Source organism: Chroicocephalus ridibundus, chromosome 16 (assembly GCF_963924245.1).
Source record: "Chroicocephalus ridibundus chromosome 16, bChrRid1.1, whole genome shotgun sequence".
NCBI classification, from domain to species: domain Eukaryota; kingdom Metazoa; phylum Chordata; class Aves; order Charadriiformes; family Laridae; genus Chroicocephalus; species Chroicocephalus ridibundus.
The window spans coordinates 4,645,430-4,660,456 of record NC_086299.1 but is presented as its reverse complement, the minus strand read 5'-3'; the positions used below and the strand labels follow the sequence as shown (position 1 = coordinate 4,660,456).

At 43.2% G+C, this 15,027-nt stretch overlaps 1 protein-coding gene across 2 annotated transcripts in view; it reads right to left on the bottom strand.

The window, feature by feature from the left end:
- Positions 1-1,884: 1,884 nt before the first annotated feature.
- SSU72 (SSU72 homolog, RNA polymerase II CTD phosphatase) overlaps positions 1,885-15,027 on the bottom strand; it is a 28,340-nt gene continuing 15,197 nt past the window's right edge. The window contains exons 2-4 of one of the 2 annotated variants that reach the window (XM_063353594.1): positions 5,253-5,420; positions 3,574-3,692; positions 1,885-2,498 (exon numbers count right to left, since the gene is read on the bottom strand). In XM_063353594.1, coding sequence (XP_063209664.1) covers positions 2,397-2,498; positions 3,574-3,692; positions 5,253-5,420 — 389 coding nt within the window. In that variant the 3' untranslated portion in view covers positions 1,885-2,396. The remainder of the gene's footprint in view (positions 2,499-3,573; positions 3,693-5,252; positions 5,421-15,027) is intronic. The other variant, XM_063353593.1, reaches the window with a different exon arrangement.

The window sequence follows — 15,027 nt, the reverse complement described above, 5'->3', positions numbered from 1 at the left end:
AATCCGTGCTTGGCACTACAGCAACCAGAATTCCCTGCCAGTTACACAGAGGAAAAGTACAATCTTTATGTAATAAAAAGGACGCTGCTGTAAATCTGCACATACACACAAAACACGGGTTAAAACATCCTGTTCGGGCTTTCGCTGCCTTTCTATGAAATAAGACCAGAAAGCGCGGTTAGGATGAATCGAGCTGGAAGTAGGAAACGTTTTCAAACGCTCCCCAAGCTTCCCCTTGCCACAGAGTGGACCCCGGGACTGATGCCGTGGAGGGAAGGCAAACTCTGCTCAAAATACTCAGTACCGTCCCTGCTTGAAACATCTTTTTAAAGAGCTCAACGAAAAGCAGCGCAGCCCTTACGGAATCATCTTCTCCCTCTGGCTGTAAATATCCCCATGGTAACAAGCGATGGTATCAGACAGACAAACGAGCAGCAGCAGAGGAGGCTGAATGAAACCCTTCAAACACGGAGTCTCCAGAAACGACCCGGGACGAGCCACTCGGAAGACACACACCCTGCAGACCTTATCACAACTGCTGCTCGAGCCCCCCCCAACCCCGAATCGTTCCCATCTAGCCGTTCCTCCTCCACAAAATTTTTTTGGCTTTACGGTATTTTTAACAGACGAAAAAAAACCAGCACAGGTAATTCAGGGATATTAAAGATTCCCGGGCCCCGAGTCCGCTGCGATGACCCATTTGGACCCCATCCAGCGCAGAGACGGAGCTGGCAGAGCTCTGGGTTTGCAACCGCGGCCAGCCCCCAGGTGCCAGGAGGGGAGAGAGGGGCCTGGCTCAACAGACTGCAGGATTCCCAACTGCAGAGGGGTATTTTCAGACACGGACTTACACAGTTTTCAGGCGTGGAGCTGATGCCTTTTAACACACGCGCGCGTGTGCTCACCGAAAGAGGTTCAGTAGCGCTACCGTATGACTTCGGACACACACAGCCCAAGTCGTCTGCGTAGAGGGGTAACATCGCCCTAAATCGAGAGAAAGAACTCGGCACTAACTTCCCGCGTGTGCGAAACGATGAGAGTTAAGGAAAATGAGGTGATTCACGTGAGCTGTCAGAGGTCAGCGATGGAAGGAGAGAGCAGCCAGGAGCTCAAACCCCATCTCACGCGACTTCACTTCTAACACGATGTTTAGAAAGTTGTCCCGACATACCCAGGCATTAAAGAGCGCACAGACCTCATTTGCCACAAATCGGTTACAGGTTCCTTTAACAAGACAACTTCAAGATCTTCTCTTGCCTGCAAGCAGCAACACTTTACCATTCACATTTCGAATGTCTAATAATTTGGGTTGTTCTCACTTTTAACTTCTATCTGTTTGAGCAAAGGGAAGTCAGAGGTTTTTCTCCGTTTGCACACACGTACTCAGTTCCTGGGTTTGGAGCCGTGACGAGCATGTTTGCTATTGCTCTATGGAAGGAAAATGCTTCTAGTCAAGACACCCTCCGGTTTAAAAAAAGCGCTTTAAACGATTTCTATTGACAGTGGAGTTTGCTGTTTCTCCCCACCTTCCTTATAGAAGACATATTGAACCGGCCCTGACTGCTGCGGTTACAGCCTCACAGGCTTATTAATCTCACGCACGGTAACTCAAAAGCAATTAAGATCCCCAAAGATTTCCTGGTAGTGCCCCAATTTCAGCAGTTCATTCCAGTTCAACACCGGATCGAAAACCATTAGGAGCTGCCCGGACACAGGGCCGCGCTGCGCAGGGGACACGGCTCGCGTCTCTCCGTCCCCGTCAACCTCTTCTTGCTGTCACTCCCCTCCCCAGGACACTTCGGGTAAGTGACCATTCTTGTCCTACTTCGGATAATTTGCGTTTTACCTCGCAGAGAACAGGCAAGCTCACTTAGCTTCTATTTTGAAGACAGACAAACTTCCAGGCTTTTTCATTTTTATTGGATGCTTCCAACTTTATATCTAATAATAAACAGATACTCGTATTTCCATTGTTCCATTCATATCCGCACGTAGTTCAGCCATTCTGTCACATTAAAACAATAAAAAAAAAGCACAACTGAAATAAAATAAATTTGTAAGCTGGAAAAATACATTATAAACTTATATTCAAGAAACATTCTCTTTATAATTAAATACCTACTTGTAATAAGTAGGATTTAAAGAAAAACTTGATTTTCATTTTTTAAATAGGTGGCCTTTGCGTATACTTTTATCATCTCATATGTACAGCCCCAACCAGTATCTCTGCCTACCTGTGACAGAATACCTGAAACAAAACAAAAAGACACTGAAAAGGAGTTTTTCCAACAAAAAAAAAAAAGATCAATATTAATTTCCCAGGAAAATACAGTATAATCAGAACTTTAAACACATGCTTCCCTCATCTGTATTAAGGCCTAAGAGACAGATGTGCTTTAATAAAAGCAGACAGTATGAAGAAAAGTCCTTCCACTTTTCTCTTCAAATTCCTGTAACAGCTCATCTATTTCATTTTCCATGTCTTCTGTGTGCTGTATCTAGAAAAGAAGAAAAAAAGAAATACTAAGCAACCAGACTCCAAGGATACCATGTAGTTTAGAAAACTGTAATAATTCAATGCTTTTGGCTTACTGTGAAATCTGAACCAGCAGGCTGCCCCGAAACAGTGCAGCGCTGGGCGCTTTATCGAGATCCCCAGCATTCCCAAATGTATATATACTCCCCATCGTGTTTATCTGCATATCCTTCCTTCTCCAGCCCACTGAACTGGCACTTAACGAGTACTTTGTTGAGGAGGCAACATCCATCCTCGCTAGGTAACAAATGGAAGCTTCAGAATAGCTACAAGCACACCGAACAGATGGCTAAAATTTCAACTCCTTGAACCCTCTTTGGCTTTTTGAATCTGGAAAGGATTTCACACCAGAATAGATCACACAGGCTGGAGTTTAAAAAACAAAAAAACAAAAAAAGCCTGTTGCCGCAGCGGAATAGGTGACCTCATCAACTTGGCCACTGTAAAAGGACGGGGATCCTTCCTCTGTTCCCTCGACAGTCACATCGACTGGTCTGAGCGCAGCTTATTTCAGTCCTGCTTCAAGAGCTACGGCCCCAGAACGCGGATGGCAGAAGGCACCGGTTTTTCCTTCCACATCACGCACACAGCAGGGCGGGGCTATTAGATAAACCTGTATCGGATGTTTTTCAAGTATATCGTGACCCAGAATGCAAGCTGATGTTTAAACCCCACGTGTTACAACTGGGTTTTTTTTTTTGAAATGGATGTTTTTGCCGTAAACAGCGCTCTGAGTATGGGCTCAACGTGCGCAGTGCTTTGCAACGCTGCTTTTCCCGTCAGCTATCGGCGCAGTGGTTTTGAACGCAAAGACCCGGCGTCCACTTTGGAAGCCGTGAACTCGGTTACAACCCATCGGTTTGCACAACAGCCCCAAAAATAACCACAGGAATCAGGAAGCTTGCGTCTCTTGACATGGATTTTACTGAAAACAACTTTTGCCACGTGCGGCACTTGAAGGAGGACGAAGCAAAGCCCAGCCCCGGCACAAGCAGCGGGTGCAGGGCCCCCGCAGGCAACGAGCCCGCTCTACTTACACACTGGCAGAGCTCGCAGATAAGGAAAGCGCCCAGGGTGGCCTCCTCGTGGTTATCCTGGATGTCCACGTTGATCACATGTACCGGCTGACACGTCTCCTGCTCTCTGGAATTTAAATCTAGTTGAAAACAAAACACACGTAACAGGAAAACTCTGGGTGGAACGGCACCATATTTTACACAAACTATTCGTAACATTTTAAAAAGATACGTAAGATTTTAAAAAAAATAAACATTGCCCACCTCTGCCTTCTCCAAACTTGTTTTTGGAAAAGTGTTAATTTAACATTATCCTAAACAATAGTCCCTCTTATTTAAAAAATGAGGGATAGATTTTTGGAAACAAAAGAATTCAGTTTTGTGGAAGGGTCACGACGGCTTGTTTGCCCCGCTTGAGAAAAGTTACTGCTCACCTTACTCTGAGAGTCTTTAAAGACCAAGATCAATATTCTCAAAAGTCAAGAATGATTTTGGGCATCCTCATCTGGAGAGTTTTAACAGTTTATTTTTTCAAAAAAAGCACTGTACAGCCAACACTCATCGGCAAACCTGTTGAGGCCTCCATTTTAAATGTCAGCTGTCACATCTAGAGCCATTTGGTGGCACTCAGGCCTTCTTCTTCTCGTTGGTCAATCATGAAGGGTGTTACCATGAAGTTAAGACACATGAACAACCGGAAAATTAGCAAGCGGTTGCTCTTCACCTCCTTTCCTCGGGACACTCACCTAAAACCCCAGAGCGAAAGCTGCTTTCTTTGCGAGACGTGCTGAACTCGCTGGAGATCCATTCAAGTACCAGGGCAGCTGCTCTCAGAACTTACCGATACATTTCAAACGCTTAAAGATTCAGAACACTCGGCTTGCAGAAGCCCAAATGTATCGTGCTCTGTATGCAGTAAAGTTACTGAAAATGGGTTCTGTTTTACCTCAAGCCAGGACAATTGCTTGTGACATGACCACTGAGGACTGAAGGGGCAAGGCAAGAGCATTTAAATTGTGTGCATGATAGTCATTCCGTTGGCTGGTCTTTCAGGGTAAAGCAAAGACCTTAAACCTCAGCTAAGCCTGTACCTGGCATTTCCAGAGGCAGGGCTCCCAGCCCAGGAGCTGACTGAGTCATTGCCCAAACCCCATGACTCTGGCTGAGCTCACGCCGCGCTCCTTGCATTGTGTTCGTGCAGAACCCAATCCCCAGCTGAGATTCTGCCGGCATCTCTCACTGACTCATTTAAGGGCAAAGCCGTAGCATGTTTTCAGTGCACTAACCACACTCAAGAACAGTTTCTCCACCTGTACAGGAGGCATTTGTCGGGGATAAACTGCTTGGCAGGTCACGGGGAGTCTTCCGCAGACAAGGCAAGGGAAGCTGCATAAGGAAGACGGCTCGGATTTTGTTCCTCCATCAACCCAGGGTGAAAAAGTGGTCTTAAAATTGCTATACATACACATTCTGTGTAGCTGCCTACACCAGCATCTTTTAGAAATAAGTATCCGGCCATCAGTTCTCTGGTACATAAAGTCTAAGTCAATGGACTGGAGCTCTTGCCCCTGCTGGTGTTCCAGCAGCAGCAGTCAGTGGAGACAGGGACGTTTCCAGATTTGTGAAGGACTTCAGGAAGGAGACGGGGGGGGAAAAAAAGCACTCAAAGGTAACTTGGTTTATGAGTTCAAGGTCCTTACCTTCTACTACTTGATCATAGACTCTTTCTTCACACGTTAGGATCAAATCAAAAACATCTTTGCAGTTCTGGAATCTTTCTGGTCGTGGCTTGATTCTCTTATTTCTGTCCAACATGTGTAAAATCCCATTCTGTGTGTATCTGAAGTTGCTTGAGTTAAGTACCTTTACTTTAAGAAAAGTCATGGTTTTGAGCAAATGACCAGTACGAGTTAAATTATTACTGTATCTTTAAAATAAGATTCTTTCTGTTTGCAAATATAAAGATCAGCGACCGCTAAATGGATTCCTACGGTGGCAGCAAGATCCCCACCCGGGTAATTCATGCAGCTCCTGGTGTTCAGAGACCTGTCACTGTCATTAGTACAATGGCGGAGACAGCTTTAAAAGGCCCTCATGAGTTCCTCAGAAGGACAACTTTTCTTGGGCAACTATTTTTATATCCATAATGCTTAGAACACACAGACTTAGCTGTTTGCGTGAGCAGGATGTCCTACATTCACTTAAGTCACTGCCCCTCACTCCAGGGGCCTCTGTCTTCAAAGTCAATTATATGGCGTTTCTGGTGTCACCCGCACATCTGTACGAAGTCCCAACTCAGGCCTCAGGTTTACGCAACTGAACGGCCAAAGAAAATTAAATCCATCACAGAAACCTTGTTCCTTAAAAATATCCCAAGATATATAAACGGGAATGAAGAAAAACACTGACTTTATGCCTGTCAGAACTTCAGTCGCTGTGTGAAAGGAATCTGTTATGCTGCTCGGTAGCTATATTTATGCTGGTGCTGTAACCCTGCGGCTCGAATTTACACCCTGTATCCCCCCCTTTCAGACGGGATTCGCTAATCCCACTGTCTTCTCAGCCTTCTGGGACACGGTGTTTCAGCAGGAGCACCCCAGGGTTGACAGTCACAAATCTGCTCACTTGACTAAAACCAAACTCCCTCCGGAGGCAAAGTTTCATGGGTGAATTAGGAATACCAGGAAAGGCTTGAATTAAGGAAGTCTGGAAAATGATGCATCTTTTCCTTGCTGGGAAGCAGCAGTATTTTTAGCCATCTAGATATATATTTTTAAATTAAAATAGCGGTAAGGGTAACAGTCTATAATTTCTTGAGATAAGAGAAGGATTCTGAGGAAAAAAAAAAAACAACCAACCAACTTTCCATCATTAGTAACAAGACGTTAGAGGTCATCTTGGCTTATTTCCTTGTTGAAAAGGTCGTATATGTACCTAGCAGGTATCTTAATTCTTTTCAGAGAATAGTCCTATTCTTCTGTAGCAAGAGATCAACAACTTTCCGTCTGCCTTTCTGCGGTTGCCCTCTGGTATCTCAAGTTCTGCTGCCCCGGGCAGCCAGACCTGCACCTGCTAATCTATAATCTTCAATTAATATATATAATTAATATATAATCTTCAAAGTGTTCTTCAACAGTTTTCAAGCAAACGGCCTCCAAAGCTTTTAAGTCTTTCAAGTGTTTAAGCTACATTAAAAATTAAACCCATTTTCTACCTGTAAGAGTCTCCTTTACACGGAAAATACGTTCAGCGCGATGTGTCTGCATCATTGCGCTGTTACTACTTGACCCAAGAAAATTTCAATTTTGAATCACAAACCGAATGACAGATCGTTTATCACAAATATATGCTGGCAATTCTCTCAGCCAACCCACTCCTCTTCAGGTCACCCCCAAGCCTTTTACCACTCTTCTTTCCCAAAAGATTTCTCCCTGTATAACTAAAGAATTGTCCTTTATAGCCCAAAGCTCTCTCCCAAGCAGCTCCTGTACACCAGCACCCACTGCTTCCTCACAGCACCCCGGGAAACTCTCCTTGGGTTTGTCATGCCTGGAAAAAAAATCCACTTCGGTGGAGCTATTTCAGACCTCTGGTTATTTGCAAAGCGTGAAAATGATTGCAAAAGCCATTTTCAAAATACTTGTAAACATCTGGCTGCGTTGCTTTGTTCCGTTTGAAGGCGAGCCCTTTCTGGGCTCTACAGTCCTCCTTTCTACATCATGCAGCTCAAGGAAAAAATCCACAACATCCCACACACTTTTTTGGGTTGGTTTTTTTTTTTTTCCTCCCCTTTCTAGGATAAAATGTTGCTGGCATCTGTCCCCTAGCTTTCCTGACTGAGCTTGGAGACAGAATTACGCATATTCAAAAAACCCACACAGTCAAGCTTTCTGCTTCACAGTCGAGCTTTCTGCTGCCAACTTACAGCTATTTTTTTTCCAAGGGTCCATCTGCCTATAAAAGGAGACTGAAATACGCAGTTAGGATTCATGACACTTTCATATTTGGTCATATGTAATCTCTTTCACCTGGAAAAAAAGCAGCATAGCATCCTTTCAGCAAGCAGGGGGAGGTGATCTGCATGAGCATTTTCAACGCATAATCCTAACCCGGCTTCTTTATCTTCATGAGATCAGGAGAATGCAAAGATATTACGACTTATTAACGGTTTCCGCTATACCGCCAGATGTTGAATCATTTAAATCAGACTTTGCTTCCCTTCCAACTGATTTCAACTCCACGCTCCCTACCCTGTACCTCTCTGCTCTTTCTTTTCAGCAGTCACTTCTTCAGAAGGCACTCACTCGACTTCCACCCGGCGTTCAGTGCCGTTGTCTGGCCATAGCAGCCTGCTTAACTCTACCACGCTCCGAAAGGCAACAAAACACACAGACATTGATCTAGGAGGCCTTCACCTACTGCCAACTATTGGTACAGTAAATCCATCACATTATTACAGTGAGTCCAATTCAGATATCACCTTTATTGGAATAACTATGCTAAACAGATCCACGATATAATGAAATTTATGCATGACAACTCAGTGATGGAACGACTTGATGTAAAAAGGAGATGTTGCATTACAAGTTGTGTTTTTCCAACAGACACAGCATCGTGGCTCACTCTTACGGACACAGCTATACCCAGCTATTTCCATTGTTACTGACTGTGCATTCTCTCCATTTACTTAAGGATATCCTGTAACAATGCACTGATGAAAATATTTTTTAAAAAATAATGAGTTGTGCGTGTGTGTGCTTAGATTAAACCCCTAAAGCTTTCATAGTTTCTGCTACCCAAATTTAAAATTCCTGTCAGACACTGGAAATACTTTTACCATCCACTCGATAAGTCTCTGCCCAGTGCACACGGCTAAGCATCCTTCACCCCTCTAATCAGTTTGTCAGCAATTAGCTCACTGACAGGACCTCGAGAATGCTGTTAGCTACGAGCACTAACTGGAAGATGCGTATTGCCGAGAGAGTACAGTCTCTTCCCCCCTTTTTCCAGCCCCTAACAGACCCCACAGCCACCGCTCCGCTTTCGCTCAGAAACCCAGGGCACGGACAAAGCGAGAACAAGCAGGTTTTACCAACTGCACGAACATCAGCAAGTAACGCTGATGCGTTCTCTCTTCTCTCACACGCAGGTTTGCTTTTGCAGATGTCCCTTTCATCAGAGTGTTCGCTTTGAACCGGGCACTTCAAAGCCACTATTACGTGACAAAAGGATGGCCAGAGAAGTCAGCCAGTGCAACAATTGCAAAGAAAATACCAGTGATCCACAATATCCTCTCTCTAAATGCCTTTCCCCCCGCTCCCAGCAAGTTTAAAAGTTCTAAAATACCAAAACGTTTCAGAGTTTGTCAAGTCCTCTCCAAAAGTCTCTACCGAAAGCAATTTCAATTAAAGATACTGTATAAACTGTTCTCCCCAAGCAGTAGTTAAATTCAGAAGAAGTTTTACAGAACTGAAAGTCTATTTGCGGGTTTTACCCGTCTCACAGAGAAGTAACTGTTTAATAGTTCCACTTCTCAAAATGCGAGTAAGTCTTGGTAAAAACTGTGAACTTTTGTTGAAGTGAAACTGGCTTATGGGAGAGCATCCACAGGGTAACGTAGATAATCCTGAGCAGGAGAAGTGTTTTCTTGTTCAATATATTCTCATAATTCTTCATACATGATGATTAATTCCTTGCTCTCCCCTCCCCAAACCTGCACTGTATGTCATAAAACCTACAATAAGGATAAAATTTTAAAAAATAAAAGTTTTCCCTACCCCACAGATACTATTTTTCAATGTCCATATATCCCACTCCCTTGCTGAAACACAACCACGACAACCGTGTTGCTTTCATAAATGTCCCAATTCCTGTTCTGCTGATGGTGTTTCCTGTGCTGCTGACGAGAGTGGCAAAGATTTGGTGCTTACCAGACTATGAAATTCAGTAAAACGTGGATTGCTGGTTTTGCTAGGAAATTGGATCCTCAAACCTGAAAGATATTTCTGGCTATAATTTCGCAAGAGCTACTGTTGGAAATCCATTAAGGAAAAAAATCCAGGGGGCAAAAAATACATGCAGCTTTTGCAACATCAGTCATCCCCTTACGACTGTATGATGACCAGCTCTGTCAGAGGTCAGCTGGGTAAAACATGTTAAAAAGAAGTGACAGGCAGATTCAGAACAACGACAACAACAAAAATTACTCCTACGTATGCTACACGTTATTCCATTCAGGTGCTAGGAAAATTAATTGGAAAAAAAACAACCCCACTCAAGCACATGCTCTTGACTATTTACACTCCCTCCTAATTAGGCTTTCCAGGGTCTGGTCTGTAATTTTGTAACTGTTAAAGTTGTATTGAATATGCTCATACAGTTATATAAAAATCACTCATGGTGTAATTAATTTTTTTAATGACTCAAGCGTTAGCACTATCTCCCCATTTATACCTGTGAACAACACACTCATTCCTTTGTTTAGCCATATTCGAGACCAGCAGTTATTCCAAGTTCTATTTCAGAAGCCAACTTTTTAGGGAACTGAAGATGGTCTTTAAAACAACTTGTAAGCCTGTCTATGAGGAATTAAAGGGAGCCTGGGCATGCTCTTCTTCACACCAAACGGCTAAATCTAGTTGGCAAGTGACATGGAGTTTCTCTGCAGGAATAGACAGTACCTTTTTTTTGACTTTTTAAAAAAGCTCCTGGATAAAATATGGCATATTCCCTAGAGAACTACACATGGAGACTAACTCCCCCAATACCCCAATGTTAAAGCAGACTGCCAGCACCTGCGAGTATGAAATAACCTGCATTAATAAAACAGCCAAATGCATCAGATTTGACTTTCCATTAAGAATTCTGCCCCGCTCCCCCCCCACAGGACGTGCTACCTGGGTGTCACACCTAACCCAGCCTTAGACCGTCCGTCACTTCCAGACCTCGAGGTTTATGTCGAAGACGCTTCTCAAGTAGAAGCGCAAAGAGGCCAGCAAGAAGAAAGCAAGCTCAGAAACAGAAGACAAGATTACAATAAAGTACTGGCTGCAACTTGAGCAATTTTATCACCAAACAAGCTTATATAAAATTATGTAGGAAAATCAAGTTTTATTGGCATTAAATAAAAACAGATACTCTTGTTAGGGCACAAAGGATATGGCAAGATACAGGGTACAGAAAGCAACTAGTCTGCACAGAAGTTATTATGGATTATGTTTAGAGAACCTGTACTTGAGGTTGACAAAAAGCAATAGATTAGCAAAGAAAAAAACAGGAGGCTTTGATAAATCCCGAGATCAGACAGTTAAAGGTTGAAAGCAGCACAACAGTAGACACAGTCAGAGTACAAGATCACTGCCGCTCTTCCCAGAGCAGCAGGAATCAAGAATAGCTATTAACTGGGAATAAATCTAGTCAATGCTGAGGGTTTTTTTCCAGTAACTAGGATGATGGGGCCCCACCGACCACCTCAGTTTTGAGATGCAACAAGACCGCAAAATTCTGAATGGGAAATTCAGAAAGACAGGATGGACTAAAATCAGAGTTGGACGCAGCCAGATGAGTTCTGTTTCCCACTAAACTATTGTTTTGCAGAGCTCAGCGGCCAGCCACAGTCAGAATGTTCTACTAGTTCAGCAGAGAGCTTTCAACAGCAGTTGTACCTCAGAGCTTGACGTTCAGGAACGGACAGACAGGACTGACCACCCCCTTAAGCCATCTAAGTTCCACGTTTATAAAGGCACGTGTACTTCAGAACTTGTAAAACATCACCTGGATACCAAGCACAACGTGAGAAACGCAAGCAAGAAAACCAAATTTCGTGCCTACTTCTTTACACTAACATCTCTCAGCATATGGTGCTGCGTTTTAAAACAAAGGCTTCCTTGTTTTCATTTCTTACCACTATTGCTTACAGAGCTGCATTTTAGTGGTGGCAATTATTGCACCTAGACAAGTGACTTTCAGAAGTATTTTTCCTACTTTAAGAAGTTTAGAATTCAACCGTGCAGGTTTAGAAGGCTGTATGTAAATATCTACATCTAAGGTCACCAAGGCAGAAAGTCTTCCTTGATAGTTGGTGAAAAAGAATCTGGCATACCTGTGGCCTAGCTGATCTGTTTTAATTCTTCCACCCTCCAGGGAAAAAAAAAAAAAAAAAAAACAAAACAAAACCAAAAAACAGTATCTAAATTATCCCTTTCTCTCGTCTTGGCATAAGGGCACCCAACCAGGTGCCACCAAGATGACTAGTCTGCAGATGACTAAACTTAGATGAGGTAACTGTTGCCTTACACAATTTAAATATCAATATATTGACCTACTAAAATTAAAATCCTGTACGATAAAAAAAAAAAAAAAAAAAAGAGATCTCTTACTGATCAAAGTATTCTGTAAGTTTCATTTTAACTCCCAGGTGAAACTGAAAATTAAATTCACAAGCGATTTGTGCTGAAAGTTTTGGGGCATACGAATAATTAGTTACATTGTCATCTAAAATATAGTAGAGACCAATTTATTAATCGTAATTGGGCAAACTACATTTGCTAAAATGTATACACACTTTTTAGGAAAAAAAAAAACAAAACGGTCTTTAAAGTAATGGCTGGCCCCCAAAGCTCTTACATCTTCAAACAAATCTGACGTGCCGATTATTCATTCTGGGGCAGCTGTCATCATACTCAAACACTGCAATTCTTCTTGGCAAATAAGCAGCAGCAGAGCAGGATACTTCTCCCACTAGTACGAATGGCAACTGCAGGTCTCTCTTACGTATCATCTTAATTTATTTATTTATTAGTATCTGTATTACAAACAGAAGATACGTTGTGTTAAACCTTGCTGGGCAAAATGCCTAGGGACTAGACATCTCCCTAAAGGAAGCGTGGGAGGGGGTGAGACTGCCTGACCTTCTTCCACCTTCAGAATCACTTCCTTTTACAGGGAATAAAAGACTGAAAATGGGCACCTCCAGCTCTACTTTCCAACCAACTGCAAGACCTGCCTATATTCCACGTCCAGAGCGCAAATTCCCTTTCGTATGGGCTTGAAATTGTGTGGTTTTAGTACAAATCAGAGTTTGTTCGCAAGTCTTTTGTGGCTCTATGTCACTTACAGTCTTAACACTGAGAATACGACACACCAAAATATCACAAAAATCCTAATTTGGGTTAAATAACGTTTCTGATAACGTTTGTGCCTGCCCAAGTGACTTGCAAAGAATTGAAGTGTCACTGTTTTTTTCATTGCTAAGGACAACCATGTAGCATTTCTAAGCTACAAGCTGATAAAAATCCAACTAGGCACACTCACAGCAGTTGGCCCAAACCTAAGAACACGCTAGCCGTGCTTGTTCCTCGAGGCTGGCTGAGCCCGAAAGCTGAGGGCCACATACCCACACGTCACTGAAAGGAGGAAAGGTCTTTAGTTGAGCCTGGAGCTCACATGCCAGACAGTGTCCTGTTGGAGCCGAACAGCTGAAACTCTATTTGATGAGACTGGACAGACAGAAGCTGTCGAAGGGGAAAGGACAGGGAGCAGTGGCAAAGTCCACCGCCAAAGAGCTGGAGAAGGGATCTCACAAACATACCGGAAAGACAAGGATACCAAAGACAGAACACAACAAGACGACTTCAAAGATGTGGCATGTTTGACTATGCCATCAAAGAGCTGACTATGCACTTCATCCGAGTGTGTACTTCAAGAGGAGTTCAGTTTTGATTGCCAGGATCTACAGTGTCTTGGTCACTCGGCAAGAGAGCTCAAACTACGGGAAAGTCCAGTACGTGACACGGACATGTAACAAAGGAATAGAGAAACCACTGTCAGGAGCAGTAGGCAAGCAAGAGCGAATCGTGAGAGGGTTCACAAGTATCACACATTACTTTTGGATGCTCTTCTCAGGTTTAGAAACAAGTGCTGGATTGCAGAAGCTGAGCAGCAAGCGCCATAGGATGGGGCGGGGGGAAGTACTCTGAGGTAGCTGTGAGGAGAGAGGTGTGTGAGAAAAACATTAGTCATTCCATTCGATGTCTCAGAGAAACAGGGTCTGCAACAACTATTTACAAATTGGTTTCCATTGATGTCATTGCTTTGTATGGTAGCACTCCAAGGAAATTTTCAACTAAATAGCTATAGCTGGATAGGGTAACTGAGATAAAGCAAAACACCAGCATTACAAAACTTAAATCAATTAAGCCATTTCATTTAACACACTTGGGAAACCTGAGAACACATTCATAAAGACAGCAGGACCACTTTTAAACAGCAGCATGCAGAGCAAGAAACACGCTGGGGGAGGTCTGCAGCAAACACTCCTTAGCCCAACCCTACAAACGGGATACCGAAGGAGGAGGATGTGCTTAATCCACGGTCTGATTAACAACTAATTTTGCAAAGCTCACATACGCACAACCTGTGCGCCTTGGGTAAACGCTTCTCACAACAAGCCCTTCTCACACTCGTCGTTAGCGTGTCTCTATTCTTGCATTAAATTCTAAAGATGCCAATTCTGACACCGGGCAGGAACGAAGCCAGAACACCTTCTCCCCCTCCCCACCCCAACTTACTATCTTCTGAAAATACAGTACTTTCATCGCTTTGGGTTTCTCCCTGACATGGTATCAATGCTATGCCAATGAGTCTGGCCATGGCAGCCAGACTATCTGAACTTCTTTCACGCATCCTGAAAACAGAGATTTCAGTAATTAATACTACATCAGATTTTAACACTACTTTGGCTACCTTGTATCAAATCAGTGAAAAATAAGTACCCCATAAAGTAGCAGCATCACATTTGGGAAAGGTTAGCATTTAAATGCGTATTTCTATTTATATTACATTCCCTCTTTTGCTTTCTCTCAGAAGCGTATTGCAGAAATTTTTCTTGAAAAGAACTCTCCTGTATATGAATTTCTCAGGGCTGATTGAGCCCTATCTGGGATTTGAAGCCCTTCAGACACTTCTTGCACGTACACTAGCAGCATACATGAACAAGATCTTCCAATAAGAATTCCATGCCAGCAACTATTCTCTATACTGAGTGGGATTTTTATAAATACAGTTGTGTCAGCCAACTTGTTTCTACCAAGTTGGAAAGTAAGAACCTGGCACACACCTCTCCTGCTGCTCCTATGCTAGACTGCTGATTTGCGCTGCTAAATACTTCTTTATATGTTGGTCCATTCCTGAAACCTTGCTGTATTTACTCTAGTTGAAAGAGGATCCCCAAGTGCCAGAAAAATTCTATTTTAAATACATAGAAGGATATATGCTATCCTTCACAAAACACTGAGATCCAACTAATTGTGCCAGTGCCTGAAGCACGCGCCTGCACTCTTGTGTACTCTAGGAGTACAAGGAGGATGACCAGCGTAAAATGGTAACAATGGCCATCTTGTTTGGATTTCTCTTACCTTCCACATTTTTCTGATCTTCCCTCTATCAAGATGTGGGTTACTGATCATGTTTCCCAAT